Raw genomic sequence first — 16,665 nt, 5'->3', positions numbered from 1 at the left:
AATGGTTTAAATATTTAAACTAATTCTAAGGGGATTTGCTTGCTACTAAAACCAGATTGCAGTCTGGGAACCCAGTGTTCTCAACAGTGCTAACACAGTGAAATGAAGTAATGCATCCTTTTAGACCAAGAGATTGAAGCAAATACTTAATACTGAAAAATCTGAGGTCTGTGTATTGGTTTTAGTTTGTCTGATATTTAATCTCATTGATTTTTATCACTAATCTGCATATAGGTACAAAGCGATGAGAAACAATTGTACACCCATGGGTAGTAAAGGTGCAGGGAGGAGCTGAGAACTACAGTAGGAGAGAGAGAAAAACAGTGAGGTCAGAGGTTGGAGGGGGTCACCATTCTCATGATTTTTCATATTATCAATGCTTTATTTTGGATGTATGTTACCATATTGGGTATGGATAATCATTATTATCTGGATTATCATGTTTTCATCGATTTACTGACATAATTGCTATATATAATATATAATACATATATTTTATAATACATAATAATACATAACATATTATATATGTTATAATTCTTTTTTTAAGTGTTATTTTTAATTGAAAAGCTAACAAATGTCGAGGTACAACCCCCCCTCCCAAACCAAAATGGGTAGTAAACTAAATCTCTAGGCAACATATTCAAAGCTGAGATTAAAAATTAAAGGGGGGGGGCAGATAAGACAAAACAAGTCCTCAGATCCAATTAAGAGAGCCCAGCTGTATACAAGCTTACCAGCAGCAAAGAGGCTGGAACACATCTTAACAACCCCACTCGCAACATTGACTTCAAGTTCTCTTGTTCCAGTATCCAACTCATGAACAAAAGATAATGTTTTATTAATTCTATTTCAGAATACTTCTCATAAGTTTTATTTACAGAGCCAACTTTCAAAGGCTCACTGAAGTTAATTGGACAATGAACTAGGCAGAAATCACTTTACAAAAAGAGGGAAAACCCAAAGTGCCACTTTCCACAGAGAACCCAAAAAGTTCAGTTTTATTCAGAATACTGAATAAAACAAAATCAAAAATACTTTTTCTCATAGAAGAAACTCAGCCATAGGTCAGATCTGTACTGGAACTACACATGCAGTGAGGACGGGACTGCGTTTGTCTACTGTTCTAATAATAATTATAAACAGAGCGGTGCAACTAGCATGTGGAACAACCCTTCTAGTGTTACAGCGTCAGGCACAGCACTTCACTTCTCTTCACACCACTGGTTCTCTTTGCGTACCTGGGCCTCTTCCTCTTTAATAAAGTCATTTTTGATATTGAAGGTTTTACGAATCTCCTCAGTTTTCCCCTTAATCATATTGGCCACAGTCTTGCATGTGACATCAAGCAAACCTTTGATGTCTAAGTAGTTTGCAGCCAGAATAAGTTCAAAAAGTGTTCCTTGGTCAACTTTTAGGAATTCTTGGTCCCAAGCAGGAATAACATATGTCTGTTTTTCTTTTTCTCATCATCCTCAGGAGGAGGAGGGTCATCCTTGTGATGGGTTCACCACTGAATGACCTTTGTTAGAATTGTTGCATTAACATTTGGTAAAGAACAGCATCATCAGCTCCCTCATCATCCATTCCCAAATCTTCCAGCATTGTCTTGATAGTCACAGATTGTTTGGCAATTTCTGCATCAACTTCAAATATCTCTCCATCAGAACTCTGTAACTTTATCGAAGGTATGATGCTCGGTCTCAAGACCGTGGGCCTGAGGCTGCCGGTCGGTGATCACAGAGGAGGTACAAGGGGGACAAGGCCACTCTGTTATAATTCTTATATGTGTATTTGGAATGGCTCAGTCTAGTTTATGACTATATTGCCTCATGCATTTACAATGATTATTTTTATGGTGAAGACATTCAAAGTCAAAAAGAGTAATGTGTAATTCTTAGTTACTTTCAAATTTATGCTATATCATCATATGTTCATCATGATGCACAAGGAAATAACATTATTTTTGTGGACCTGAGAATTTTTGTCATTAGGCCAATACCTCCCCTGCTTCTTCTCAATTTCAGTTCCTGCTAATTATTAGTTTTCCTATCCATCGAGTTGGATCCTTTTAAGTTCTACATATAAATCACATAATAGGTGTTTTTCTTCACTTGCTTAATATCCATAACATATTGTTCTTAATAAATAATATGTCAAATGGCTGTATTCTTTTGAAGAGAGGATAATACTGCTTTGCTTTTACGTACCATGTTTTCTTTGTTGGTTCATATATCTGTGGATACTTAGAATGATTCTATATCTTGGCAATTGCACATAATGTAATGGCTGTGCAAATATCTTGTAAGTTGCCAATCTCATTTCTTGCACACATGTGTGTGTTTCACTTTCATAGTGGAATTGTGGAATCATCTGTTTTCTATTTTTCTTTTTTTAATTTTTCCCTTTTGTTGAAAATAGATTTTTTTCTCAAATAATATTTCTTGATTATGCTTTCCCATCCTGCTACCCCATCCAGTTTCTCCCCATTTCCTCTCCTATTCTGGTCCACCCTCTATCTGTGTCTCATTAGAAAACAGGTGCTGCCTTGTGGTGCAAGCCTTTGACCCAAGCAGAATCAGACAGATCTCTATGTGTTTGAGGACAGTTTGGTCTACACAGTAAATTTCAAGGCAACAGAAAGGCCCTGTCTCAAAACAGCAACAGCAGCAGCAGCAGCAACAACAACCCAGACATCAAAGGGATAATAATAAAACAAGATAAAAACAAAGACATACACATCAGAATAGGACAAAACAAACAGAAGGAAACGCACCAGCTTGACTTCTCCATGTTCAATGAGTTGGGTAGGGGTTGTTTTCAGCAATGGTGCCTTGCCAACAGTTTGTGGAGAGAGCACCTTATTGTTAACAGTTTAGGTGTTAGGGGTTTTCATGGGTCCCCTTTGTCCTAAAGCTCAGTTATTTGTAACCCAGTAAAGGTACTGGAAGTTTCATTTGACTTCAAAAAATGGCCAGTTGGAGCTCTGTCTCCCCTATTATTTGGCAATTTCATTTAATTTGCTTTCATATATGCCTATATTTCAGGGAGCTTCTACTGTATTAGGTTTCCAATACTATCTCTCACATGACCCTTAGTTTTAGCTGTTTCTCCATTTATCTGCACTCTAATCTCCCTTTTCTATCCCTGCTCCAATTGATCCTACCATTTAGTTCCTCCTCCATTAATCCACAGCTATATATATTTTATTTCCTTTTCCTAAGGAGATCTGTAGGGCCCAGGACAGCTTGGTACACACCTGCCAAGACAGACTCTGCAGACCAGCCAGAAAGTAGGCCTGAGTCTCCACCAGACTCCAGAAAAGACCACAAACTGGGACCTCCCAGAAACAATTCACCTAAGGGGAAAGTACCTAACATTCCAAAAAAAAAAAAAGTAACGTTCCAACTGTTGTAGATATGATCTCCTGATTTCACCAGGGCACCCCTAGACAAACGGCAGTCAATCAGGGGTCCTGAAACTTAGAAATCCCTCACTCCAACCTCTACTATTATAAAAAAAAAACCATTCACCTGATTTCGAGGCTCTCTGACTGTTCCAATGTGTTGGACACACAGAGAGTCTAAGCTCAAACTTGAATAAGGATAAAGGCTCTTTGCTTTTATATACAGGACTTGGTCTCCTTGTTTTTTGGGGGACTCTGCGATCTGGGCACAACAGATCTACTGTCCCCAGGTGCCTTACTCTATAATTAAGTCCTGTGGTTCTAGTGACTATAGCTTAGTCTTTGACTTAACAGCTAATATCCACATATAAGTGAATACATAACCTATGTCTTTCTGAGTCTAAGATATTTTACTCAGGATGATTTTTTTCTAATTCCATCTATTTATCTCTGAAAATTTCAGTTTTTTAAAAAATGGCTGAGTAATACTCCATTGTATAAATGTGCCATATTTTCTTTATCTATTTTATTGAGGGACGTCTAGGTTGTTTCCAATTTCTGACTATTATGAATAGAGCAGCAATGAACATGGATGAACAAGTGTCCTTGTTGTAGAATGAATCATCCTTTGGGTATATGCCCGAGTGGTATAGCTGGATCTTGAGGGAGATCAATTCCCATCTTCCTGAGGAACCATGACACTGATCTCTATCGTGACTGTAAAAGTTTGCACTCCAGAGAACATGAGCAAAGATGTCGGGACCACGAGGAGTGCACCCACCCACTGAGACAGTGGAGATGATCTACTGCGAGCTCACCAAGGCCAGCTGTACTGTTACCAGAAAAAGCATGGGATAAAACTGGACTCTCGGAACATGGCGAACAATGAGGGCTGATGAGACGCCAAGGACAATGGCACGCGGTTTTGATCCTATGCAATGTGCTGGCTTGGTGGGAGCCTAGCCAGTCTGGATGTTCACCTTCCTAGATATGGATGGAGGGGGGAGGACCTAGGACGTACCACAGGGCAGGGAACCCTGACAGCTCTCTGGACTGGAAAGGGAGGGGGAGAGGACTGGGGGGAAGGGGAGAGGGGTGGGAGGAGGGGGAGAAGAGTGGGAGGAGGGGGAGAAGAGTGGGAGGAGGGGGAGGGAAATGGGAGGCTGGTGGGAGGAGGTGGAAATTTGTTTTTTTTTTCTTTTCTTTATCCTCCTTTTATCAATAAAAAAATTAAAAAAAAAAGTTTGCACTCCACCAGCTATGCGTGAGTGCTCCCCGTATGCCATATCCTTGCCAGCATCAACTGTCATTTGTTTTATTGATCTTAAGCCATTCTGATGGGTGTAAGATGAAATTTCAAAGTAGTTTTGATTAGCATTTCCCTGATGACTAACAAGGCTTAACATTTCTTTAAGTGTCTCTTAGCATTTGTGTTTCTTTTTTTTTTTTTTGAGAATTCTCTGTGTAGATCTATACACCATTTTAAAAATTGGGTTATTTGCTTTCTTGTTATCTAATTTTTTGAGTTCTTTATTTATTTTGAATATTATCTTTCTATCATATGTGTAGTTGGTAAAAATATTTTTCCCATTCTGTATGTTGCTGTATGCTGGAATGACAGTGTCCTTTGCCATACAGAAGCTTTTCAGTTTTACGAGGTCCCATGTATTGTTGATCTTAGTGCCTGTGCTAATAATTCTACTTGTTGACACCCAGCTTGACCAGTACCATTTGTTGAAGATGCTTTCTGTTTTCCATTATGTAGTTCTAGCTTCCTAATCAAAATTTAGGCATCAATAGGCATGTGAATTTTTGTCTGGGTCTTTGATTAGATTCCACTGATCAATGTGTCTGTTTTTGTGCCAGTCCCATGCTGCTTTTATTACTATAACTCTGCAGTTCAACTTGAAATTGGGGTGGTGATACTGAAAGCAGGTTTTTAATATTCAGGATTGTTTTAGTTATTCTGGTTTTATTGTGTTTCCATATGAAGCTGAAAATTTTCCTTTCAAGATCTGTGAAGATCTGTGTTGGAATTTTGATGATGATTCTCTTGAATCTGTAGATTGCTTTTTGGTAGGATGGCTGTTTGTTAGTATATTGATTCTACTGATCTATGAGCATGGGAGATTTTTCATCATCCGACATCTTCATTTTTTTTTTCAATGTTTTTATCATACAAGGTTTGCTTGGTTATAGATGCCCCAATATTTTACATTATTTGATGCTATTGTGAAAAGTGTGTTTGCTTGACTTTTTCTCAGTTCATTTATTTTTTGTACATGGCTGGGGGACTAATTTTTGTATGTTAATTTTGTGTTGGATATTATGCTTAAAGTGTTCACAAGCTGTAGGAGTTTCCAGATGGAGTTTCAGGGTCACTTAGGTATACTATCATATTTTCAAAAAAGATATTTTAATTCCTTTCTTTCCAATTTGTATAGCCTTGTTCCTCTTCTCTTGTTTAATTGCTCTATCTAAGACTTAAGTGCTATCTATATTGGTAAGGAAAGAGTGGACAACTTTGTCTTATTCCTAAATTTAGTGGAATTGCTTTGAGTTTCTCTTCATTTAAGTTGATGTTGGCTATAGGCTTTTGTAAACTGTCATTATTATTTTTGAGGTATGACCCAAATCTTTCCAAGGCTTTTATCATAAAACAGTGTTGAGTTTTGTCAAAGGCCTTTTCTCAATTTAATGAGATGATTATATGGTTTATGTATTTCAGTTTGTTAATATGGTGGGTTACATTTATTAATTTATGTATGCTGAAGCATCCCTGTATCTCTGGGATGAAAGCAGCTTGATCATGGTGGATAATCTTTTTGGATTCAATTTGCAAAGAGTTTATTGAGAAGTTTTGTATCTGTGTTCATAAGGAAAATTGGACTGTAATTCTCTTTTTTTGGTTGGGTATTTATGTGGTTTGGGTATCAGGGTAACTGTGGCTTCATAAAATGAATTGGCAATGTTCTTTCTGTTTCTGTTTTGTGGAATTATTTGATAAGTTCTTCTTCAAATGTCTGATGGAATTCTATGATAAAACTATATGTCCTCCCACCAGGTATACTTTTAATTACTGCTTCTGTTTCACTAGGGATTATATGTCTGTTTAAATTGCTTATCTGTCTAACTCTTGTAAGTAATATACATTGAAAAAATTATTAATTTCTTTTAGATTTTCCAACTTGGTGCAGTACTAGTTGTTTAAAAAGTATATCCTTATAATTATTTGGATTTCTGCAGTATTTGTTATGTCCCCCCCTTCATCTTTAATTTTCTTAATTTGGATAATCTTTATTTCCTTTTTAGTTAATTTAGATAAGGTATTTTTCTTTTTTTCTGTTTTTTCCCTTTTTTATTATTTAAAAAATACTAATCCAAATTCCCACTCCCTCCCCTCCTTTCAGTCACCTCCCTCTCCCTCCACAGACCCTCCCCCAACCCCTCCAACCCTAAGGGAGTGCCATGCACCCCACCCTGTAGAAAGTCCAAGGCTCTCCCTACTATGTCTAGGTTGAGCAAGGTTTACATCCAAAGAGAATAGGATCCCATGAAGCTGGTATATGCAAGTAGAGACACATCCCCATGTCACTATCAGTCACTCAGTGATGGAGGAAGGTCATTGGTTAAAATAAAAGAAGCTGCTTGGCTCTCATTGGTTAGGAGATAGGTGGGAGGAGTAAACAGAACAAAACGCTGGGAGGAAGAGGAAGTGAGGTCAGACTCGACAGCTCTCCTCTCCGGAGCAGACACCTCAGAGAGACACCATGCTACCTGCTCCAGGGAAGACGCACGCTATGAAGCTCAGACCCAGGATGGACTTAGGCTAGAATCTTCCCAGTAAGACCAGTGCTACACAGATGATAAGAAATGGGCTAGTCCAGGTGGGAGAGTTAGCCTAGAAGATGCTAGGTAGAAATGAGCCAAAGCAGTGTTTAAAAGAATACAGTGTCTGTGTAATTATTTTGGGGCATAAGCTAGCCGGGCAGGCGGCTTGGGGTGTTGGGGACGCAGCCCCGCTGCTCATATTACTACAACTCAGTCTGCCCCAGCTGTCAACCCCCTTCAGAGGGGCTTGGTTGTTCACTTCCAGTCTAGTTAGAGTTGGTGAGTTACCATTAGCTCAAGCAAACTGTCTCAGTGGATGACCCCCTCATGGTCTTGAATTCCTTGCTTATACTCTCACTCCTTCCACTCTTTAGCTGGATCTTGGGAGCTCAGTCCAGTGCTCCGATGTGGGTCATTGCCTCTGTTCCCCATCTGTTGTTGGACGAAGGTTCTAATATTTAAGATAATCATTAGTCTAACTACAGGGTAAGGTCAGTTCAGACACCCTCTCCTCTTTTGCTTAGGGTCTCAGCTGGGTTCATCCTTGTGGGTTCTTGGGCATTTTTCTAGAGCCAGGTTTCTTGCTAACTCCATAATGGCTCCCTACACAAATCAGTGTGGCAGTTTCTCATAAAACTGGGAGTCAACCTACCTCAGCATCCAGCAATTCTACTCCTGGGAATATATCCAAAAGATGCTCAATCATACTACAAGAGCATTTGTTCAACTATGTTCATAGCAGCATTATTTATAATATCCAGGACCTAGAATCAACCTAGATGCCCCTCAACTGAAGAGTGGATAAAGAAAGTATGGAATATATACACATTAGAGTACTACTCAGCAGTAAAAAATAATGACATCTTGAATTTTGCATGTAAATGGACGGAATTAGAATACATCATCCCGAGTGAGGGAGCCCAGACCTCAAAAAACAAATATGGTATGTACTCACTCATAAGTGGATACTAGTCATAAACAAAGGGCAATGAGCTTATAGCTCAGGATCCTAGAGAAACTAAGTAATAAGGTGAGCCCAAAGAAAAACATATATAGACCCACCTGGAAATTGGAATCAGACAAAAATTTAGGAGCAGGAGGGCAGGGAGTAGAGGAAGGGGAGAAGGGGGATTCCGTGAGGGAATGGGATGGTCGAGATGGTGTAAGGACAGATATGAGAGCAAGGAAAGGGTATTTTTCAATATCACCGATTTTCTCAAAAACTTTGTTTCATTGATTCTTGTCTTTGTGTGTGTGTTTTATTGATTTCAACACTGAGACTGATAATTTCATTTCCTGTTGTCTACTGACTTTTAGGTGTGATTTCTTTTTGTCCTAGAGCTTTCAGACGTTCTTTTAAGTTGCTAGTATGTAATCAATTTTTAAAATGTAGGCACTCAGTGCTATGAACTTGTCTCTTAGAACCACCTTCATTGTCTCCACAGGTTATGTTGTGTATTCATTTTCATTTAATTCTAGCAGATCTCTAATTTCTTTCTTAATTTCTGCCTTGACCCATTTTTTTTTGCTTTTTTTTTTTTTGCTGCTTAACCAATTTAATGGTGAAGTTGGACAAGTGGCTAATATTGGATGAGACAGCAGGATTAAAAGACTTCATTTTCTTGTCTTCAAACTTAAGCTGATTCCAGGACAGGGTGACGTTCCCAACCCTATTATACACACTCAGAACCTAAGATATTCTTTTGTCTGTCTTGACCATTGCAGTCCATGTCATTGTCTTGTGTTGTCTGTGTGTGTTTTCCACATTTGCTACCAAGATTAGTCTGGCTTACAGCAAAAGCTCCAGAAAATGAAGGATGCATGTCCCTAATGGGTCTGTCCTGTGAAGTCCCCAGAACAGGGTTGTGTGGTTGTTTCCAGAATGGCTCACCTAAGAAATGCACCACAGTGTTTAAAGAGACAGCAGTTAGTGTCTCTCGTTAGCTTGACTGTGTTTTGTGGGGTCCCACATTGAATAGCTCTCCTCAAGTGGACACTTAAACACCAAGGTCTTTTTCCTCTTTATGAAGCGAGGACTAATCTCAAAGCTCTTTAGGTACTTTTGAATCCCATTCCAGAGACTCCAAATCCACTTCCTCTCTGAATGCCAGTCTGTGGAGAAACTATTTTTCCATCTCTTGTTATTGAAAGTTTTGCTGGGTATACTAGTCTATACCATGGATAAGAATCTTAGTTAGGGTTTCTATTGTTGTGATGAAATACCATAACGAAAAAGCAAGGTGGGGAGGAAACGGTTTAGTTGGCTTATACTTCCACATTGCTGTTCATCACTGAAGGAAGTTGGGACAAGAAATCAAACAGGGCAGGATCCTTGAGGCAGGAACTGATGGAGATGGTCATGGAGGATGCTGCTTACTGGCTTGCTTCCCCTGGCTTGCTCAGTCAGCTTTCTTATAGAAGCCAGGACCACCAGCCCAGAGATGGTACCACCCACCATTGACTGGGTTCACCCTCATTGATCACCAATGCAGAAAATGTCTTATAGCTGGATCTCATGGAGGCATTTCCTCAAGTGAGGCTCCTTCCTCTCTGATGACTCTAGCTTAATGTCGAATTGACACAGAAAATCAGCCAGTCAGTGGATATCTGTGTTTTCATAGTGTCTGTAGAACATCTGTCCAGGCTCTTCTGGCATTTAAAGTCTCCTTTGAGAAGTCTGATATTATTTGAATAGGTCTGCCTTTGTTCCTTGGCCTTTCCACTTGTAGCTTTTAATATTCTTTCTTTGTTTTGTTTGCATAGTATTTTGATTATTATGTGCTGAGGGGACTTTTTTTTCTGGGCCAATCTATTTGGTGTTCTGTATGTTTCTTGTATCTTGAGAGGCATCTCCTGCTTTAGGGTAGATTTTTAGATTTAACGTTTTCTTTGATTGAGGTATCTATTTCTTGTATTGTGTTATCAATGCCTGAGTTTCTCTGTTCCTTGTCTTCTGATGTTCTTGTTTGAGTTCCTAAATGTTTCATGATTTTCTTCAGTTTTGATTTTCTCTATTGATTCTATTTCTGCTTTTAATTCTTTAACACTTACTTCATTTCCTTTTACTGTTTGTGTTTTTATAGATTTTAAAAGATATTTATTAATTTCTTCTTTAAGAACTTCTTTCATATTCATAAAGGCTACTTTAAGGTATTTTTCTTATGCCTCACCTCTATTGTAATGCACAGAACATGCTGTGATAGGGTTGCTGGGCTTTAGGGGAGACACATTGTCCTGACTATAATTTATATAGGCATCTGGGTTTTGGAATAGTTTTATTCTAGGTGATGATATATAGTCTTGTCTTCATGGATGTGTGTTTTGTTCTGTGATTTTGTTTGTCTTCTCTGGTACTTAGGAGAGTGTGTTGGTTGTGTATTGCCACTTGGATGTTCTGTGTCAGAATTTTTTAAGAATTATCATTTTATTTACTGAGGTATCCATATCCATTTTTCTATAGTTCTTCAGTGCCTGAGAGTCTCTCTTTCATCTCTTGTATGATGTATTCTGTTGTGTGGTGTGGGAGCCCCCGAAGTTCCTGTTTGAGCTCCTAAAGTTTTCATTTTCAGATTTCCCTCAGTTTGGGTTTTCTTCTAGGATCTAGTGACCACTGGGGGTTTTGGGTAAAATATGTATCTAGGTATTGGGAACTGACATTTAGGAGTGAGGGTGTGTTAGGAGAGGGCAGGACTGATAGGATCACCAATGGGGAGGAAAGAAGGGTGTTCTATTAGGATCTGCTTATTCCACCAGGGAATGAGGGCAGAGAGTGAGAGGCCACAACAGATGTTCTGCTATAGAGCTGGGTACGACTATGGTAGATTGTATATAGAGGAGAGGAGGGAGAGTGAAGATCCAAAACTCACCTACCTACTTTGCTGGCCTACTGCTTCTTTGGCAGGTATAGGTGGAGACTGCTTGTTCATTTCTTGGCCACCCAGACCTGAATAACCACACAGAAACTGTATTAATTACACCACTGTTTGGCCAATAGCTTAGGCATATTTCTAGCTAGCTCTTACATCTTAAATTAAACCATTTCTATTAATCTGTGTATTGCCACCAGGCTGTGGCCTACCAAAAAGGGTTTCCAGCATCTTTCCCCTTTGGCAGTTATATGGTGTCTCCTTGACTTCACCTACTCTCTATTTCTCTTTCAGCCTGGTTATATTCTGTCCTGCCATAGGCCAAAGCACTTTATTCATTAGTCAATAAAAGCAACACATGTACATCCCACATCAGATAGGCAGAATGTCTGTCTGCTGGAGCTGGGGACTGGGATAACAGGACGAGTAGGGAGGAAGGTTGGAGAAGATCTGTATGATGGGATAGGAAGTTGCTGCAGTTAGGCTACCTGTTTCCCTGGCCCAGGTGGCCCTTGGGTTGCTATGGAATGTCTGCTGGAGCTGGGGACTTGGATAAAGCAATTAGTGAGAAGAGGGAAGTTACTTGTGACCCCCTGGAGGTGGGGGCAGAAGGTTGGGAAGATGGCTGCAGCTGGAGATCTGCTGTAGAGATGCGGATAAGACAGGGGGATTTGACTTGGAGGAGCTGAGGGAGAGGTGAAGTGTGGTTAGCCTACCTACTTCCCTAGTCAAAGTGGCCTGTGAGTTCCCAGAGAGTCTCTGCAGGAGTTGGGTCCCTGGATAAAGCAATGGGGAATGGTTAGGAGGGGAAGATCTGGGGAGGGGGTAAAGGAGGCTGTAGCGGGTGGTCTGGATTGGAGATAAGACTAGGGATTTGGATTTGGAAGAGAAGAGGGAGAGGTGAAGATCTGCAGGTAGTTCACCTGCTTTCCTGGCTGGAGTGGCCTTTGAGCTCCCAGGAAACCGGTTCCTCTGTTTTTACCATTCGGGGTCCTCCACAATTTCTTTAATGGCCATATTAATTTATATTCTTGTCAATACAAAGTGCTCTTTTCCCTACAGTCTCGCCTGTTTGCCTTCTTTTTCTTTTGATGATAGCCATTCTCACAGGTGCTACATCCAAAGTCCCACCTGTCTTCTTCTCACTAACCCAGTGGAAGTCTGTTGATGCAAAGCATTTTGCATCCATCTACTGGACACTTGTAGGCTTCCCTTCAAGCTGTATTTATTCAGATCCACTGCCAGGCTCGACATTGGGCATTCCCTTTCTCACTATTGAGTTCTTTGTGTTCCTCTTCATGTTGTTAACTAGAATTTTATTTTCATAGCCTTTTCCTTTAATGCAATTCTAATCTTTATCCATCCCTTTAATGTCTATGCTTTTGGTGTCATATGAAAATGATTGTTTTAATGCCATAGTGTTTTCTCTTTTTGTTCTCGCCAGGTTCAGTTGTATTTACGTGGTATGACATGATGATCCAATTTAAATTGAATTCATTTGGATATTTGGCAGTTCCAATACCATTTGCTGAAAGACTAGTGTTTCCTTACTGCATGTTCTTGGCACATTTATTCAAAATAAATTACTCACTTGTACATGAGTTTATTTATGGACACTTTATTTTTCTTTTGGCATGTGTCTATTTTTATTCCAGCAGTGTTTTACTTTGATTGCTGTAGCTTTGCTATAGTTATGAAAAATAAGTAGTACACATTGCATGGTGCAAGGTTTGGATAAATCCTGACATATCTGAGTATCATTGTAATGAACTACATTATTAGGTTTTCTTAGAGCATTCAAAGAGAGACAAGGTGATTTTATTTTCTTTTTTAAAAAATATTTATTTATTTATTTATTTATTATGTATACAATGTTCTGTCTGTGTGTATGCCTGCAGGCCAGGAGAGGGCACCAGACCTCATTACAGATTTTATTTTCTATTCACGAGTTTAGGATATTAGTAATATTTTAAAATATGTTTTCTGACTACATTTTCTCAATAGGCTCAACATGTTTATTTTTGCTGTGAAGTTAGTCTCTGGTGACTGGGTAGTCTGAGGCAGTGACTGCTGTACCCTGATGATTGCTTCTGGGAAATTAGCTGTGACCTCAGAGCATCAAGAGAGCCCGTGGAAGGAAGAATTTCTGTGTTAACTTGATATGTATCATCTTTGGTAGAGTGTCAGTAACAAACTTGGTGACAATTGTTTTGTTAACAAGAGTGACTGATGGGTTTAATCACGTATTTCACATGGCAAGATCTCAACAAATGTGTGTTGTAAATAGTTGGAGAGTTGTTACATGGTGGTACATTGGGGTAATTAGATTCCACTTCTACTCTACAGTTTCCTATTTTTAATAAAAAGGATTTTAGGAAGATAATCCCTATCCATGTTTCACCACCCAGTACTTTCTTCTGTGTGAATATAATATACACAAAGTACCATTCCCATTTTTAGAAACCTTCCTCATCTTGCATGAAGGGGTATAGAAAATTTTAGCCTAACTACTTGACAACAAAGCTTCTCAAATTGTGCATGAGGTTTAATTGTGTAGAACTTTGTTTTATTGAAACTATGTATATATACATTGGAGTAAAAACATTTGAAAACTAGCCTTTCTTAAAAATAAGCATTCTGAATTAGTGATGCATTTTGATGACAAATCTGATATACACATTTAATATTTATTTCTGTGGGAGTGCATCTATTTCTTCCCTAATTCTGTCTTCAACAGACATTATTCTCCAAAGGCTGCCAGAAAAGTTCCTCAATGTTCGCCCACCACAATTTTGTTGCTCTTGGGTTTAAATGCTTGGATTTGGTGACATTTCAGAGGTCCTAATGCCTCTTAGCTTACCTACTTACTCATGCTCTAGGCTACTGAAGCAAGTTGATTGTAAATGCTTTTATGATGGTAACTTATATTTTAGCCCTAACTCTCCTTGTCTTGTGGATGGTAACCATCCCCAATATTGATAATGGCCATAAGCCTGGCAGCAGACTATTTGAATTTCAAAGTTTACTTTTCATTTTCCTCCTAATACCTACTAAGATCCACCCCAATTTAACCTGCAACTCTATTTCCACCTGGCACCCTGCTGCTTAATTTAAAATCATTATGATACTTTGCCATTCTATATACAGTTTACAAGCATTTCCCCTCTGTAATTCAGGGGAACTTTCTGCTGAATCAAGTCTTTAAGCTATAGCAGATGCTTGTTTAAAACTTCTTGAGGTTATTTTTTTCATCAGAATTTTTTTCAAGACGTTCTTTACTTCTTTATTTCTCAAGCTATAAATAAAAGGATTTAGTAAGGGAACTACTATTGTAAACAAAATAGCAGCTGGTATATCTTTATCTCCTTCTTCTAGCAAATTTGGCCTAATGTACATGAAGAAAAGAGATCCATAGAATAATGAGACAGACAGAAAGTGAGACGCACAGGTAGAGAAGGCTTTGATCCTCCCCTCTTTGGACTTCATTTGGAAAATTGTAAAAACAATGTAAAGGTAAGATAGGAGGACACTGCCTATTGTGAAAACTTGAATTGAGCCTGAGAAGACAAACAGCACAAGCTCGTTGACATAGGGATCAACACAGGAGAGTCTGTACAAAGGAAGGATGTCACAATAAAAGTGGTTGATGTGATTAGACCCACAGAATGCCAGTCTAAATAGTAGCCCCACGTGAATCATGGAATGCAGGTTTCCAGCTATGAAGGCCCCTGTGGTCATCTGAAGGCAGAGCTTCTTGGACATCATGGTGTGGTACTGCAGTGGGTTGCAGATGGCCACATAGCGGTCATAGGCCATTGCTGCCAGGAGGAAGCAGTCTGCAGTTTCAACAGTGCAAAGAAAATAAAACTGTGCCATGCATTCATACAGAGAGATTGTTCTGTCCTGAGAAAAAAAGTTCCCCAACATTTTAGGAGTAATAGCACAAGCACAGCAAGAATCCACGAGAGCCAGGTTGCCCAGAAAGATGTACATTGGTGTGTGAAGAGAACGTTCTTTGGAAATCAGAATCATCAGGCCCATATTCCCTACCATAGTGATTAGATAGATGACAAAGAATACCACAAACAGAAGGGCCTTCATTTCTGGATCGTCTGTAAATCCTGTGAGGATAAACTCATGCTTCATGGTGTGATTTTCTTCAACCATTCCTGATTCTCTGAAAAAAAAAAGTTGGGAAATAAAGTGCTAGTTTCCTGTGTGCCCAAAACACAATTAAACTCTCTTTGTTTTAAAGGAGGAGATACATACTGGATAACACCTTTGCAAGTCATCTGGGCTTGAGTAGAGTAACATGTCCAAATATTAGCATAATTATTCTTTCTTTTTTGGACTGGAGATTGAACCCAGTGCATTGTACATGCTATGCAAGTGGCTTCAGTACCGAGCTACATTCCCTCCCTAAATTATTCCTTTCAAACCCATTTATTAAACACTAGTCCATCACATTTTCAAGGAAAACTTCATATTGGATACACATAAGTTGTATTTTGCTTATTTATAAATAGAACAAAACACTTCTTGTGAAAATTGCTTTATAATTTTATAATATAACTTATATTTTCCCAAACAAATTCAGTGACTGTATTTGTTTCAACCAAGGATAATGTTCAGAAAACTATCCTTGCTACAGTATTCATTGCAGCAATATCCAAAAGGTGTCAAGAAACCAGATGCATGGGCAGATAATGGATATAATATGTGTATATTAGCTATTTGTATATAGGATTAGACATGTTATAACATAGGTCAATTTTAATAACTAAATAAAGGAAGGCAGACAATAATGGATACACTCTGTAATTTTACTTAAGTGAGCTACCTACATTAGACAAATTCAGAGAAAGAGACTATAAATGTGGTTGTTGAGGGAACTGGGAGCAACCTTGTGTAATGAACATCCATTTTCTGTTTGGGAAGATGGAGTAATTCTCCAGATGAGTAGTGGTGGCAGTTGCACAAATTAATCCACCTAATGCTGTTGACCTACACAGTTGGGTAGCCTAAAATGGTAATTTATATGTTATGTGTAGTCTATCACAAAGCATATTTATGTATATATTCTTAGTAATTTTCTCTCTTTTATAACTTCCCCCCTTTCTAATGTTACTGGCATTTACACTAAAAATAAAGCACTTCAGTGTACAGGAGATATTTATAAATTATTTTCTTCTGAGAGTTGGGATGCACAATCAAATGGCTGACACAGGGAAGGGGTCAAGAGACCAAGAATGAGCAGCAACATAAAGAATAGAGATTTCAAGAGAGAGTGTGAGAGAATGACAGACACAGAAAGAGAGGTGTGTGGGAGGAGTGAAGAAAAAGGACTGTTTCAGGACTTCCAGATTATTTATAATATCACTTATGCTGGCAATAGAAAAATATTCAAGATATATAATATATATATGGCATATATATACATACGTACACATATATAAGTGTAAATGTTATTAGAAGAAATTTGAGAAATCCCAAGGGTAACAGTTGGATGAAAAAGTTATGAGTAAAATCAAATGTCAAAAAGAAATGAATGTTTTTTCTAGT

General features: G+C 38.6%; 1 protein-coding gene and 1 pseudogene across 1 annotated transcript; both read right to left on the bottom strand.

Annotated features, from left to right (window-relative positions):
• Positions 1-890: 890 nt before the first annotated feature.
• On the bottom strand, positions 891-1,737 carry LOC142851213 (S-phase kinase-associated protein 1 pseudogene; annotated as a pseudogene).
• A 12,567-nt stretch (positions 1,738-14,304) lies between these two features.
• Positions 14,305-15,270, bottom strand: LOC142850442 (olfactory receptor 5K1). Its single transcript, XM_075974459.1, has one exon. It carries the CDS (start codon positions 15,268-15,270, stop codon positions 14,305-14,307), a length of 966 nt encoding a protein of 321 aa, XP_075830574.1.
• Positions 15,271-16,665: the final 1,395 nt, after the last annotated feature.

This window comes from Microtus pennsylvanicus, chromosome 1, assembly GCF_037038515.1.
Source record: "Microtus pennsylvanicus isolate mMicPen1 chromosome 1, mMicPen1.hap1, whole genome shotgun sequence".
NCBI classification, from domain to species: domain Eukaryota; kingdom Metazoa; phylum Chordata; class Mammalia; order Rodentia; family Cricetidae; genus Microtus; species Microtus pennsylvanicus.
This window is presented reverse-complemented; position numbering and strand designations above follow the sequence as displayed.

Bases quoted from the DNA above. Each gene is read 5' to 3' on its own strand.
- LOC142850442 (XM_075974459.1), bottom strand. From the start codon at position 15,270: ATGGTTGAAGAAAATCACACCATGAAGCATGAGTTTATCCTCACAGGA.